Source organism: Dasypus novemcinctus, chromosome 27, assembly GCF_030445035.2.
Source record: "Dasypus novemcinctus isolate mDasNov1 chromosome 27, mDasNov1.1.hap2, whole genome shotgun sequence".
NCBI lineage: Eukaryota > Metazoa > Chordata > Mammalia > Cingulata > Dasypodidae > Dasypus > Dasypus novemcinctus.
Genome location: NC_080699.1, coordinates 24781207 through 24796677, shown reverse-complemented (window position 1 = coordinate 24796677; position 15471 = coordinate 24781207). Strand labels below are relative to the sequence as shown.

At 43.5% G+C, this 15471-nt stretch overlaps 2 protein-coding genes across 51 annotated transcripts in view; both read right to left on the bottom strand.

Annotated features, from left to right (window-relative positions):
• PHLDB1 (pleckstrin homology like domain family B member 1) overlaps positions 1-1304 on the bottom strand; it is a 44628-nt gene extending 43324 nt beyond the window's left edge. For 34 of the 50 annotated variants that reach the window (XR_011647624.1, XR_011647623.1, XR_011647625.1 and 31 more), the window contains exon 1: positions 1193-1283. The gene's annotated coding sequence lies outside the window, so the exon portion shown is untranslated. Of the gene's footprint in view, positions 1-1192 lie in introns of all 50 variants that reach the window. The other 16 variants (XR_011647630.1, XR_011647629.1, XR_011647636.1 and 13 more) reach the window with 3 other exon arrangements.
• Positions 1305-5827: 4523 nt separating this feature from the next.
• ARCN1 (archain 1) overlaps positions 5828-15471 on the bottom strand; it is a 29782-nt gene continuing 20138 nt past the window's right edge. The window contains exons 7-10 of the mRNA XM_004456305.4: positions 13497-13644; positions 13072-13180; positions 10311-10515; positions 5828-7566 (exon numbers count right to left, since the gene is read on the bottom strand). Coding sequence (XP_004456362.1) covers positions 7477-7566; positions 10311-10515; positions 13072-13180; positions 13497-13644 — 552 coding nt within the window. The 3' untranslated portion in view covers positions 5828-7476. The remainder of the gene's footprint in view (positions 7567-10310; positions 10516-13071; positions 13181-13496; positions 13645-15471) is intronic.

Genomic DNA, 15471 nt, shown 5'->3' with positions numbered 1-15471 from the left:
AGAGGTGCGTGTGTGAGGGGTGGGCTGCGTGTCTGAGGGGGAGGGCCGTGTGTGCGTGGGGGGCTGCGTGTGAGGTGGGCCTCGTGCGAGTGAGGCGTGTGACATGCGTGGCGTGCGCGTTGAGACAGGTGTGTGTGTCAGCCTTTCACACGGGTGGCGCGTAGCGGTGTGTCGGGGATGCATGTGCGGGAGGCGTTATGGGGCGTGCGTGGGTGGTGGAGGGGGGTTCTGTGCGTGGCTTCCGTGTGGGATGCCTGACGTGTGTGGGGAGGTTGTGCCTGCGTGTAACTGCGGGGCGGGGGGGAAGCCGGCGGGTGAGTCAGCCTCGGGGAGCCTCCGGGACCGCTGAGCTAACGGGCCCAGAATGCAGCTCCGCCCCGGCGCCCTGGTTCCCCGCCGGGCCGAGCCCCGCTCGCGCCCGCCTCAGCCTCGGCGGAAGCGTCTGCGGGCGCCGCCGAAACCCCGCGCCGCCGCCGCCGCCCGCGCGCACTTCCCCAGGCCGGGGGAGCCCCGCTGACTCGGCCCAGCCCCCGCCCGGGGGAACTCCGCAAGGAATTCGAATCCGCACCGCGCGGGCGGGGCGAGAGCCTGGGCTCCCTCCTCCAGGTTCTCTCCTTCCGCCTCCCTCACTCCTAAAGACGCGGGGCCTTGGAGGAGGGCGCCCGAGTGGCCCCCAATGTTCCTCCCAGCTCCTGGACCCCAAGGGCCCTTCCCCGGCACCCACGCTTCCGAGTCAGCCGGACTTTGCATCCCTTCCTGGCGCCCCACGGGATCCCCTCTCCTTTCCGGGCTCTCCGCCCTGCCGTCGGCGGGAGGGGGGGAGATGTGGGGCGCGGGCCAAGGACCCGCGAGTGTCCTCCCGGCTGTCTGGGTCCCGGAGGGGCACGAGCGTCTTGGTGAGACAAGGATTGGCGCCCCTCCGGGGGAGAGCGCGACAGCCCCCTCTGGCGGCGGTGCAGCCGAGGGCACAGGCAAGCAGCTCGCAGGAAGCCGACGAGCCGACTCCCGACGAAGCCCCTCGGGTCCCACGCACCCACCTGCGGCGCCCTCTCCTCCTCCATGGGTTTCTTCCGGTCTCCCTTGCCCAGAGCTGATCTGGGGGCTCCCGCTAGGCCCCTGGAACGTCCCCTTACCTAGTCCCAGCCACGCAGCCAAGAAGACGTGCGGGCGTCGTGGGAGAGGGCGCTCTTACCTCGGGTGGGAGCCGGGGAGGAGGCGCCGGTCCTTTCGCCCGCCTCCGCCGCCGCGGCCTCAGGCTCGCAGGACACTGTGGCTTTTCCCTGGGAGCCCGCTGAGGAGGAGGAGAGCGAGCCGGTCCCGCCTCCCCGCCCCCCCGTCCCCGCTAGTCCCCGCCCCCATTCCCGGTCCCGTCGGCTGGGCCAGCTAGAGAAGACGCCCTTGTGGGGCTGGAGCCCAAGGTCCCCCCACCCACCCTTTCCGACAGCAGCACCTCCCCCCGCCTGCACAGCGCCTGCTTTGTTCATCTCTGCAGCTGGGCTCTCCACTGCCATCCCACTCCGGCCTCCCCTTCGGACTCTCCTAGACCACCCTCCACCCCCAGCTTTAACACTCTTCCAAGAGGGTGTTTTTGACAGCCCCTCTCGCTCTTTTTAAAATCTTAGATGCTTGAATCCTCTATCAGCTCCCAGCGAACCCTCTAGTCACAGTCCCTACAACATGCTCTTCTCAACCATTCCCTCCAGAACATCTACTGAGGAGCTCCAGGTCTTTCCGCTGTCATCCCTTCTTACCCTATTCCAAACCCTACCATGAAGATCTGTAAACAGGGTTGATAATCCTACACACCAAGTTTCCCAGATTTTCTAAGGATTGGCACATATAAGAAGACATGTAAAAAATGCCATGCAAACTCTAACACCCAGGAATGCTGGATGGAATTATCATCTTGTCCCCTTGTAGTTCCACCCACACCAAAGACCTGCTGGATTACAGATTGGGAGGTAGAAAACAGCCACATGATATACAGTTGAGCACACCATCCTATAGTAGTTTGGGTCTCTGTAGGAGTAGAGGATAATAAGGAAGATAAGGGAGTCTAAAAACCCAAAAGCAGCCTAGAGACTGACCCTGGTTGAAATCATTCTCCATGTCAACCCCCGAAATCCAATGCTGACAGTGGATCCTTACCTTGCAAAGCCAGCTCTTCCCCGGGGAGACGGAATGGGAAGGCTCTAGGGAGCTGAACTCAGCTAGACTGGACCTCTTTAACCTGCTCTACAGGGACCCCTGAGACTTCCTCATTTAAGGAAGGTGCAGAAAGACCCCCAGGCTGGGAGAAATTTCAACTGGGGTGAATAGCAGAAAATAATTTGTCCTCTTTGGGATGGACGAGTCCTGTTCTGATTCAGTGGCTTTAATTTGTGTCCTCTTTCCCTAACCCAGGAACAGCAGGAGGCTGAACTGCTGGAATCTTTGGTCACTCATTGACAGAGCCAGCATAAAGCAAGGGGCCTCCCACGGCTGGAGCTAGGCAGTGGGCAAGAAGGGGGAAGGGAAAGGGTACTCTTTGCTACCTGCTGAAGCTGACAGAGGTCAAACAATCAGACTCCAGCTTACGGTGTGTGTGCCAGGAAACACAGGGTTTAGGGGAAAGCAGTCTCAATGCCTTCTCTTCATACTGTTTGAGGCTCATGAGCATATTTTAACTCTGGCCACCTTTCATGAGGCAGTTCACAGTAATTTTCAGTCTCTTCTAATAAACAAACTGTTGTATCCTATGTGCCAAGTCCCAACACTTGAGTGGAGAGGCTCAGATTGGGGTACATCCCAGCCCAATATTTTTCACATACATCTGTTCCACAACCCCCAGCTCCTCTTTTCCTTCTTGGTCAGGAGAAATTTCAGGGAATAGCCAAGTCTGCTACAAGGCAGCTGATGCTGAGGTAAGGAGCTGAAACAGCACCCAGCTTCTCACTGTCCTCCAACCCAGGGACCAGCTGACCCCATGACAAAGGCTCTGTGCAGTGTCCTCTCTCCCGCTGAGTCCGGGCTCTGTGTTCCCACAGTTAGCGCACTCAAGGGACTAAAGACCTACCGCCCCCACCCACCCCCACCCAGCTCCACATCTGGAGCCCATCAAAAAATTCAGTGCTCTCTCACAGTTACGCAAGAGGTCGAGCAGCTGGGAGCTCAGGAAAGGGGGAGGAAGAGAAGGGAAGAAAGCAGAAAACAGCTTTGCAGGCATGCTTCAGACTTTCCGAAGTGGAAGCAGGGGGGAGAGGGCAAAGACTGGGTGTGGAAGGAAGAGTGATTTTTTTTTAAGGCTCTCTGCCCTTGGCTCTGAATGTCAGTAGATTTCCACACCCCTCCTGCTTTTGCCCTGGCACATTTCTCACCTCTGTCCTTCTCAAAGTGTACTCCTTCCAGCTCTAGGAAGAGGGGACTATTGCTCATACAAGCTATCCCTTTCTGGCCTCTGGCTTCTGGGCTCAGGCACCATTAGTATAGGTGTGGAGGCAGCCAACGGTGCCAAGTAATTCCTTACTGCATCCAACTTGGGAAAAAGTTCAAACCTTGCTTCAGCAGCCACAAGGGAACAGAAGCTGTCTTCTCAACTTGTCTTAGAAATCATACAATCCACACCCCCACCCAAAGCTAAGATGCGTTTAAGCTGAGTAGGAAATTTGAGTAGGACAGAAAACTGGTCTTGTCTACCCGCCTGGCTCAGGATCTTCCTATGAGCTGAAAAGAACAGACATCCATTTGAGCAAAAGAATAGGAAACAAGACTTATTTCCATTTCTCTCATTGCCTTGAATTTGTAATTTTTTTTTTTAATGTATTTTTTTAATTATTGTGGCCACAACACAAAATTTCCCGTTTGAACCATTTTTAAACATACATTAAGTGGTATTAATTACATTTGCATTGTTGTGCCACCATCACCAAACTTTCCATTTTTGAAACTGCCTATCTCCTGGTCACCCAGATCACACAGAGTACAGAAGATGTCATTGTAAGATTTCCAGAATTGGACTAAGCCCCAAATAAACACTAGCCCCTGCTCTATGAACAGCGGGACAAAACACCTTTCTTATTTTGGTGGGGCAGGGGAAGGAGGGATTGGCCCATGCTTCTAAAAACTGCCTGATAGACTGGCCTCTAGTTTGTAGGAGTAGGGAAACAGCTCGGTGTCGAAAGGGCCTACCTCCACATCAGTCATTAACTCCCCATGTTAAGATGTTAGATGCTGTCTGCCCTCAGGTAATAGCAATACACAGGAACAAACCTACAGGTAGATTATCTAGGAATTTCAAAGCAGCTCTAGAATTCAAATATGAACTATTTGTCAAAGGGGGCAAGAAGAGATAGAATGTGGAGGAGTGAATGCTTGGAATTGGAGAGATGTGCTTAGTAAAGGGGAATCAACTGAGTTTTTGCTTCGAGTTTCCTCCAGTGCCCACAAGTCAGAAACCCATTCCCCATTCTCATTAAGACCCATGTTGAGTTATCACTGGTTGTAGTTGTCTACCTTAGGTTAAAAGGCTTTGTAGGCAGGTATAGTCATTGCTTGGACTTTAATCTTCTTGAAGATGAGGGCTTTTTCTATCTTCCTCCTATGAGCCCTGGCAGATGTGGCGATTCTTGTAAGGCTATGCTATATGACCCCAGGAAATCTCCCACATCCTACCCAGTATGAACAATTTTAAGTTAATTGGAGGGCAGTTTCTCTTGCCAGAGATACATGGTTGATAGATTTGGGGTTTGAAACTACTGTGACTAGGTGAACAAATCTTTTTTTTTAAAAAAGCAACTTCCACAGAGGAGGTCTGTTCCTGACCTTCTATATGTGGAATTAATAGAGTGCAGGAACCACAGCCCCCTACATTAAACAGGATGCTCTGTCAGATCTGGCTATTCTGCTACTCTTACTCCCAAGAGGCCAACAAAAGGCCCACTTGATGCCCTGGAGGAATTAGCATCTAGTCAGGAGGTGTGGCAAAGTGGTTTTGGTGTACTTCATTTCATTGGATTAAGGTTACAGCCTCAGAAAGGTGAGCCACTTTGGCAACTTTACACTAGCTACTTTCTAGTTCTCTTAAAAGAACAAACAAAATCTTTGCTTTCACCATTAAAATAAAAACTTCATTTCAAACATGTACTATTCATTGGAGTTAGTTTGCTTCCCAATTTGTAACATTCAAGTTTTTCAAGTTAAATAAAGAAGCATAAAAAGGGGAGGAAGACGACTTTTCTGAGAGGTTAATCAATTCCAAAGATATACATCACTCACGCCTGGGGGATCACTAACTTACTGGGGAAGAGTAGGCTCTAAGGCAAGGGTTCTTAACAAGGGGTCCATGAGCTTGAACTGAAATTCAAAAAAACATTATCTTGTGGGGATGTTTTGGTACAGGTGTGATATATTTATTAAATACACAGTATAGCATGGTCTTAGTAAGGGGTCCATGGTTTTTAACTGACTGGCAAAGGGGTCTGTGGAAAAAAAAGTTTAAGAACTCCTGCTCGAAGGTAACACCTACAACTGTTATTTTTTAAAGATGAAGCCTCATTTTTCTGATTGCATAACTGCCCCTGAAAAAATTATGACTCCAAACTATAACAATCCACTAAAATGTCCTAAGTAGTGTCAAATTCTACATCTATGCCATCAGCGACAGCTTAAAGTAGAAAAATGCACTAGGAGGCACAATACCTATAGTATGGGGAAAGGCAATGAATACTCTGACAGAGATTATTTGCTCTTTAAAAAAACCTTACCATTAATTTTTAATCTTAGATCCCGTTACATCATCCTGAATCAGCAAGCAGACACCAAGGTATGAGTCAACAGTCTTACAAACATCTCATTTTATAATACTCTTTATTTGATTAAAGAATTTGCCTTCTTTGTGTACACTGGAATGTTATATTCCCTATGTATTTTACAGGGTTACAAAACGTCTCTCATTTTTTAAATATTACCCCAAAAGTAATTTCAGGAAAAAAAAGTTTTTGTGAAACTAAACTTGAACTTTTAAAAAATCATATGGACAAGTAACTCTCAAAAACTGGATTAATATTTCTTGCCTAGTTAACTACATGACAGATTTCTTGTCCTAGCCCCCTTCTTCAAAAAAACCTCACATGGAACCTAGCTAGAGATAAGGATTCTTCCCTGATGGGAGTTAAGGGAAAGGGAAAGGCCAGAAATTTCTTTGGCAAACAATTCCATCAACGGCCAGTAGGGAGTGACTGTTTTGCTTCAAGTACAATATACTCTTTGCAGGGAAGGCCAGATGTTGTTCAGAATGGGAGTGGTACTCTCCAACCAGCTATAGGCACAGGAGGTCCTTTATACCTTTATTGTTGTCTGCCTCTTCTTACTGACGTGGCTTGTAGCCTGGCAGCAACTTTTCACCAACCCTATTTAGTGCAATGCTGGGCTGGCTAAAAACCTAGTAGTAGAAATGGAATCTCCTCAATAATTCAGACCAATGGGATTGGCAAAAAGACTCACTAACCCACAGGCTCCAAAATCATAATCCTGTCTCTGCTAAAAAGGACAGGAATGATAATATATAGTGTAACCAGAAAAAAAGGAGCTGGTGAATTCAAGGAATGTGAATGGATCACAAAGACCGTGAGCTATTGTTTTAGATGAAGTACCCAAAATGTGGAGAACTGGAAGCTTGGATAGCACCAGTAGCAGACACGATTATCTGTGGATGTGACAATCCTAACCAGACGATTCTCCTCCCAGGCATCTTGAAATGGGGGTTGTGCCATTTGACAGCTGCTTCTCAGCTGTCTTTAATTCCTAGACACAAGTAGAATTCACAGTGATGTTCTAACTGGAGGAACAGGCCTGAAAGGAAAACAACTTGGCCAAGGAAAAGAAAGGGTATGGGAAAGGTCCTAAGACATCCTTATCTTTTAAATTCTTGATGCCCCTACCCTCTAGGGAGTCCACTTGTCTAGTCCAAAAATCAAGGATGGATTAGATCAACTCGTGCCAGGAATGCCAAACAAATGCAATGCTTCTATATAGGTGATCCCAGTGCTTGTTTAAAAATATAGGAAAAAAAAAAAAAGAAGGTAAAAGAAAGAAATCTAGAAATTTAAAATCTTCTGCAGAGTAAACTTTTTTTTTTTAAACAAAGAAAGTATAACTATATTTAGGGATTAAAATATAGGGCAGCTTAGGCAAAGGCAGAGAAGATATTTAACCCGGGTCATTCTCTGGAGAGCTCGCTTTCTTTCACTGGCCAGTAAAATCTGCCAAAGAAATCAGCAGCCTTTCCCTTTATGCTTGTGTCATTTCTTTGCCAAAGAATGTCTCTATGACACTGAAACACTGGGGGTGAGTTGAGGGTTCTTGCGCGTAGAGAAACGTGCACAGTATCAGAAAAAAAGGGTCTCCAATGGCTTGTAGATTTGGAAAAAACTCTTCAGCCACTGTTGGCTTCTTCTTTATTAATTTGAAATTTTTCCTTTTCGGCTCCCCTTCTTGGTATTACAGGATTTCATACTTATCCACTAGGAAAGTGGTCTCCGTGGAAAACCTTACAGGGCTGTTTCCATCTACCTGGGTCACTTTGGTAACCTAGGAAAACATACAAAGAATAAGTTAAAACCAGATGGAGAATGAGTCTCCAAAATGCTAAGTTCTCATTACAGAATAGATCAAATTCCCTGAAAACAGTATTAAAAGTAACTAAAAAATACTAAAAAATATCTAAGCTTAACTTTTAGGCTTAAGAAATCAATGTTTCCAGTGTCAGTGGGACGGAGAGGTAAAGAAATACAGAAAACCTAAGGGAGAATGCCAATTTTTACTGTTCCCCAGCCTGCAATTCTGAACTGCAACTCACAGAGCATCACTCTTTCCTTACCCGCATGATTAATGTGCTCACTAGACAGAAAAGACAACTGTTAAATGGGTTAAAACTTCAGAACAAAACTTGCTGAGAGGGAAGCAGACTTGGCCCAGCAGTTAGGGCGTCCATCTACCACATGGGATATCTGCGGTTCAAAGCCCGGGCCTCCCTGACCCGTGTGAAACTGGCCCATGTGCAGTGCTGATGCGCGCAAGGAGTGCCGTGCCAAGAAGGGGTGTCCCCCACGTAGGGGAGCCCCATGCGCAAGGAGTGCGCCCCGTAAGGAGAGCCGCCCAGCGTGTAAGAGAAGTGCAGCCTGCCTAAGAATGGCGCCGCCCACACTGGAGAGATGACACAACAAAAAGAAACACAGATTCCCATGCCGCTGACAACAGAAGGGGACAAAGAAGATGCAGCAAACAGACACAGAGAACAGACAACCGGGGCAGGGGGGTGGGAGGGAAGGGGAGAGAAATAAATAAAAAAAATAAATCTTTAAAAAAACAAAACAAAACTTGCTGAGAGATGAAATGCCGAGAGTACTAATATTAATATTGTTAATATTAAGTAAAAGGTCCAGAATGAGTGGCCAGAGCTCAGGCCCTGCCCTAGAATATCTACAAAATACAGATACTCTTACCTGTCAGGATGATCAATAACATTTTGACCCAAAATACAATGTTCAATAATTCTTCAACATTATTTGTCTGATTTGCTCTCAGTGTCTTGTCCAATGCCCCACTAAGCTGCTCTATCATAAACACTTCCTAGGTATAAGTCATTTCTTTATACTTACAAAGCTTTTTTAAAAACATGAAATAAATCCATTTTAATTAATTAGTCTATATAATGTGAACAGCCATGTAGTGCCTGTAAAGGCACCAGTGCAACACTTGAACCACTGAGCGACATATTTTTTTAAAGATTTATTTATTTGTCCCCCACCCCCTCATTGTTTGCACTTGCTGTCTGCTCGTCTTCTTTTTTCAGGAGGCACCGAGAAACAAACCCAGGGACACCCATGTGGGAGAGAAGCACCTCATCACTTGAGCTACCTCTGTTCCCAATCCCTGATCTGTATTTTTGAGCTTGCTGAGAAAAGGGAGAGAAAGACAGAAATATACACCAAGATTTGCTGCGGGTTCCCTAGGCAGAGAGCCATAACAAGGTTTTGAGAAAGCAAAATTCCTACTCTTGGAATGGTCCCAAACAGGAAATTGTATCCATTTCTACCAAATGCCTTGGGTTCAACAATATGACTCCCAATACTGATGGGGTTATGCCAATAACTGGAAGGACAGAGAGAAAACTGCTCTTTGGAATTATCCAGTGGAGGAAGCTGACACTTTCCAATCACTTAATGGGGAAGACAGAGACCATCTGCAAGACAAGATGGTGCCTGAATAACAAGCAAATCAAAAATGAGAGAAGAAGACAACAATGTAAGCTGGGTTTTGGTAATATAACTTCAAAAACGGAAGGAACAGTGAGTTAAAAAATGAGCCAAAGGAACAGTTCACACATTTCACTGCTTTGCCCGTGTAAAGGACAAGGCTTACAATAGAACTGGCTCATGATTATCTGTACTAATGAAGGGAAGCTGTGACATAAATAATCCAAAATTCGTTTCCATTTGTACTGGAATGTCATGTTTGTTGTGGATTTATTTGCACTTAATTTTGCCTTCTAATTAAAAACTTCTGTTCACTCCTTGGGTACAAACTAAGTGACAAGGTATTATAAAATCTTGTGTTTGGTGTTTTGGCAATAAATTTTAAAAATATACGAGATTAAAAAAAATAGGTAGGAAGTGGACGTGGCTCAACTGGTAAGAGTGTCCGCCTACCATATGGAGGGTCCAGGGTTTGATACCCAGGGCCTCCTGACCCATGTAGTGAGCTGGCCCATGATCAGAGCTGCTGCATGCAAGGAGTGCTGTGCCATTCAGGGGCACCCCCGCATAGGGTTACCCCACATGCAAGGAGTGTGCCCCGCAAGGAGAGCCGCCCCATGTAAAAAAAGTGCAGCCTGCCCAGGAGTGGCGCCACACACACAGAGAACTGACGCAGCAAAATGACACAACAAAAAAAGAGACACAGTTTCCCAGTGCCAGCAAGGGTGCAAGCGGACACAGAAGAATAATACACAGTGAGTGGACACAGAGAGCAGACAACGGGTGGGGGGAATAAATCTTTTAAAAAAAACAAAAAATAAGTAACTAAGAGTATATGAAACTTGCATAATTCTTAAGTACTTTTACATGTACTTATATTCAATTTCTTCACTCTGATCTAGAGAGGAAAATTGAGGTAAAGCATGAGGGATTTGACCAAGATTATACAATGAGTTACAGATGGAATCCACAGGGGATATCAGCTTTTCTGATTTTTGCTCTGATCAAAAGCCATGCTTCTACTTGTCATCTGTCCTCCTACTTGCCCCATATATGCTCTCTATTAAAATGGGGTACCTGTATATTGCAGTAATTTTTTTTGGAGATGAAGGAAACGTGAACAGGGAAGAAGTCATTGGGCTGCCCGGTAATGCTGAACTCCAGGCTGCCACTCTTATTTTTGGCATCAATCACTGGCAGGCACCACTCCAAGGTATTTCGTCGACTGTCATGTCGATACTCGCCATCGATCTCACCAATCACAGGTGCACCAACACCAGACCTGGCATGAGAAACATCTAGAAATAGAAGAACTCCACACAGGAAAACCAGCTCCAAATTTTGATTGCTCCTCTAAAATTCTGTCCACTGTTCAACAGTCTTAGAAAAAATTAGGCTTCCCAGTAACTTCATGGATCAAACTCCTAACATTTGGTTAGATATATACACATGCAACAGTAGGTACTTGGAAGATATTCCTGTGAGCTGCTGCAACTTATGGACTAGATGTGGACACTAGCAGGGGACTGAGAATGACAAGTCTGTGAAGCAGGATGTGTTTCCACAAACCCTGCACCAGTAGTGTACTGCTGGGTTTCCCTGTCAAAAAGGAATTTTTAACTTCAAAAGAGCTCTTTTTCCAGGTGACAATGGGAAAAAAGCAGGCTGATAACTGTGTGTGTGTAGGGGGGATTTTGTATATTATTCAGTGATTAGAATGGAGGTGAATTTAGGCTTTTGAGAGGATTTGTTTTCAGAAGATTTTTAGAATGTTTCAAAACTTATTGTAGTTGACCCCAGTGGATTTTATTTACACTCCAACAGGTGGACTTTCATTTGGTAAGTGAAAGCACAACTATCCCTGAGTAAAATGAGAAAATGATGGTAAGAGAGAAATGTAGTTATCCTTAATCTACAAGACAACCAGGGCTAGTTAGGATGTACTTTGCACCCCACACACAGCTGACAGGCAGTGTCACCTACTCCTACACATTCTAAATTTACCATCTTTTAATTTACCAGTGACAGTCAATGCTTGTATTAGGAACAGAGTAAATAAAGGAGATAAAGAAAAATTTAAGGGTGATATAAGGCTATTAACTCTTTCCCATCAGTTTTATGGTCTCTGTTCTATATATGTTCCTTCTCTGCTCTAATTCTGATTCTGATCCCTTCCAATTTTATCAATTCTAGATGATGGACCAAAATGTTGTCTTAGGTCTTAGGGTCTCTTCTAGAGTCTACTGTAAAACTGAACTAAGACACAGGAAACCACTATAAACCATAATTATAGGGTAGATGAAGAGGCCAATAATTTGTGGTATCCTAAAAATAGTCTGGTAAAATAAATCTTGACAAAGTCTACACCTGTCACCAATGCCCAAGTCCTACAATAGTTCAAGGTAGCCATCTATTGTTCTAAAAGAATAACCAAACTGTGATGAATAAGATGATCATTCCATGAAAAGACATAATGAATTAGGCATATTTTTAAAAGTGGAAATAAGAATAGCTAAAATCAGACCTGGCCATATAAAGGCCTGAATTATCAAAAAGGGAACAAAACTACAAATTAAATTAGTACCATCCTCCCTGCAATAATAGCTGAGCAATATAACAGTGACGATCCACAAAGAATATGCTTACTGGTGGCATTCATAATTAAACTCTATACATAATGATCACGGGAGGGAGTTGGAGGGGAGGAGCTAGGATTCACTGGTGAAGTAACAGTGGTGAACACGCACCGGAAATGCTACTCAGGAGATAAACTTAAGGTAGAGAGTATTTCCACGTCCTCCTAGTAAGTAGACCATTTAAGTGTACAATAAAAACTTATTAAAACTAAACTTTTGCGGGTGACGGATATGTTCATTACCTGGACTGTGGTGACGGCTTCATAGGCGTATATAAATAAAAATCTTATAAAATTGTACAAATTAAATATGTATAGCCTTTTATATGTCAATTACACCTCAATAAAACTTATGAAATTTACTGCAACAAAAACGAATAAGGAAAAAAAATACAAAAAAACCTTACTGCAACTAATGTAGATATCTTGTTTCAAAGCAAGAATCGATAGTTGCCCTGAAAACATACTATCATCTTTAACTGAAAGTTTTTAGAGAGTAAACTGAAGAAGAAATATTCACAGCCTGACAGACTCAATTTCTTTGAGTTATAAAACAAAACAAAGTTTGACTGAGAAGTAGCTCCTCCTTCAGGAACTCTTCATTACTACATGAATGAATTTAGGACCAAAATCTGTAAACACAGCTCCAGAATGATAACTGATTTTTTTGTTTGGTTTGATTTTTATGTCATAATCCACCTCTTTTAAAGTACACAGTTCAATGCATTTTGGCAAATGTATGCAGACTTTAAGCACCACCACATAGAACATTTCCATTACCCTCTTTGCCGCCAAATGTCTTCCTCTCCACCTCCTGGCAACTACTTTTTTTTTTTTTAATTCATTTTTTAAAAAATATTACATTAAAAAAATATGAGGTCCCCATTCACCCCCACCGCCCCCACCCCACCACTCCCCCCACAGCAACACTCTCCCCCATCATCATGATACATCCATTGCATTTCGTGAGTCCTGGCAACTACTGATTTGCTTCTGGTCATATAGTTTTATCTTTTCAAGAATGTCACATAATGGAATAACATAGTTATATAAGCCTTTGTGTTTGCTTCTTTCACAAATGGCTTTTAAAGAGCAAATCTCTTAGCATTGATTGCAGCTAGATGCTGCCTCCAAAACAAGTTCCAAAAGACCAGTTCTATAGGCCCAATGTAGGGAAAGGGATTATGTAAGGACACCACTTACGGGAGTGGGATGGTGATAACAACGTCATTCAGTTCTAAATTATCTTCTTGTAGTTCATATTCTATGTTGACATCACAGCCATTTCCACTTTCCGAAGGCCAGCAATTAACTGAGGAGAAAAGCAAAGCAGGTACACTAGAATGTTAGAAAATGAGGGGAGTAAAGTTAAGATGGTAAACTGATGCTGATAGCTGCAGGCTGTAAACATGCTAATGTAAACTATATTAAAAATAACGTCAAAATTAAAGCCATTAAAAATTAAAGCTAATGATTAAAATATTAAAAATGCAGCACCGAGTCCATTTTAAAAGAAAGTAATTTTGCCAAAAATAATTTTGCTGTGGCAATGGAGATAAGAGCTTACGAGTCAGTTTTTCTAGTTGTCAGTGCAGACTAGCTTAGTGGACCTGACCAGACACACTTACTCGTCAGTGGAATAAAAGATTCTTCTGTGGTTTGTAGTCTCCACTTTAGCACCCCTACATCACTGTTGACTGGAAATGATTTCTCTGGATTCTTTAGGCCAATTAGAGATTCTGCAGTGAAAAGTTTTTTATCCACATTTGGATGGGTCTGAAATGAGATTGGGAAAGGAAAGTAACTTCTGAAGTTCAGAAACAATAGGACAGGAAATAAATCCCCTTTGGTCTTAAACGGCCCAAAGCATGATCTAAACATCTGAAATAGAATACCAAAAAAATTTCAATTCTTCTTGATTTTGAATAAAGAATTCCTTTCTTCAAAGTCTTCTGAAAAAGATGCGACACTCTTAAAACTCTTCCCTATGTACCTGTGACAAGAGGTATAATATTAACCAACTACATAAAATGTGACAAAATATAAAGATAAGGAGGGCTCATATATATCCAAATAGTTGGAACATATATATTTACTTTGTAAGGATTTTATGCACTTTTCAAATTTATCAGTAGCTACTACCCTTCAGTTAACAAAACAAATAACTGTTAGTTTAACCAGTAGTAGAATGGGCAAATTTAGTGTCATAATCCTTTTAAAATAAAAGTACACTGAAAAACAAAAATTAGGTGATAAGAATAAAATAAAATGCCCCCCTCATTAAATTTAAAAACTTTTTGTTTTAAAGGAAGTACCGGTAATTGAAACTAGGACTTTATACATGGGAAGCAGGAACTCAACCACTGAGCTAATCTACTCCCTTGTTTTTTTAAGGAGGTACCAGGGATTGAACCCGGGATCTCATACTTGGTAAGCAGGTGCTCAACCACTGAGCTACGTCTGCTCTCCAATGACAGCAGAGTTTTTCATTTGTTTGTTTGTTTTAAGAGGTACCGGGGATTGAACCTTGTATGTGGGAAGGAGGTGCTCAACCACTAAGCTACCTGCTCCCCACCTGTTGTTTTAAAAACTATTTTTCAAGCAATATCCTAAATGAATTATTTCACTCTTTGTAAAAAAGACAAACATCTCTCTGCATCTTTTGTTGTAAATATGAAATCACTTATTAGATTTCAAAACGAGCTTTCATTAAATTCCAGCATCAAAAGTATTAAAAAGGGGAGTAGGTGTAGCTCAGTGGTTGAGCACCTGCTTCCCATATAAGAGGCCCTGGGTTCAAGCCCCAGTACTTCCTTTAGGAAAAAAAAGTATTAAAATGCCATTCTATAATGGTAACACAACATTGTGAATGTAACTGGCCCCCAGAATTGTGGTTAAAATAGGAAATACTATATTGTATATATGTTACCAGAATAAAAATTTAAAAAAAACCTAACTGCCCTCCTTCTCCCCCAGTCCACAAAAAATCTGCTGCTACATTCAACAATTTGAATGTCAGCAGTGTTAAACAAATGAAGCCAGATAAGTCCATACTGTATAATTCCATTTATATGAAACTCAAGAACAAGAAAACTAATGGACGGATGGTAGTAGAGCACGCATTCTCAATGGGGATGGAAATTGGTTCTTGGAAGTGTGTGTGGGAAAAAAAACCAACCACTGATGTTTTAATATATAAAGCAAAGACATCCATATGGTACATAATTATGTACTGTATACTCATGGTATTAAAATTTCAAGGGGAAAAAGAAATTTCATGGGGAGGTGTTTAGGAAAAAATGGCTCCCTAGGGGGTGCCATAATGAAAATAAATGTGGTATAGAATATTACAGTGTCTACCTTTGGGACACTTTGGGAGAGGGTTTTGGGGGGCAGGAGGAAGGCCATTCTCATACTGCTGCTATCAACCAGGCTTGGGAGGAGAATTAATGCTTCCAGGCTTCTATTGTAGGTAATAAATTGACTTCTTTCCTATGCATCTAGAATGACACTAGTCATAACTTAAAAAATTTTGTATTCTGTGGTTCATCTGAGGAACTCCAGTTAAGAAAGACTATACTAGGTAAATGAAAAATCTTAACA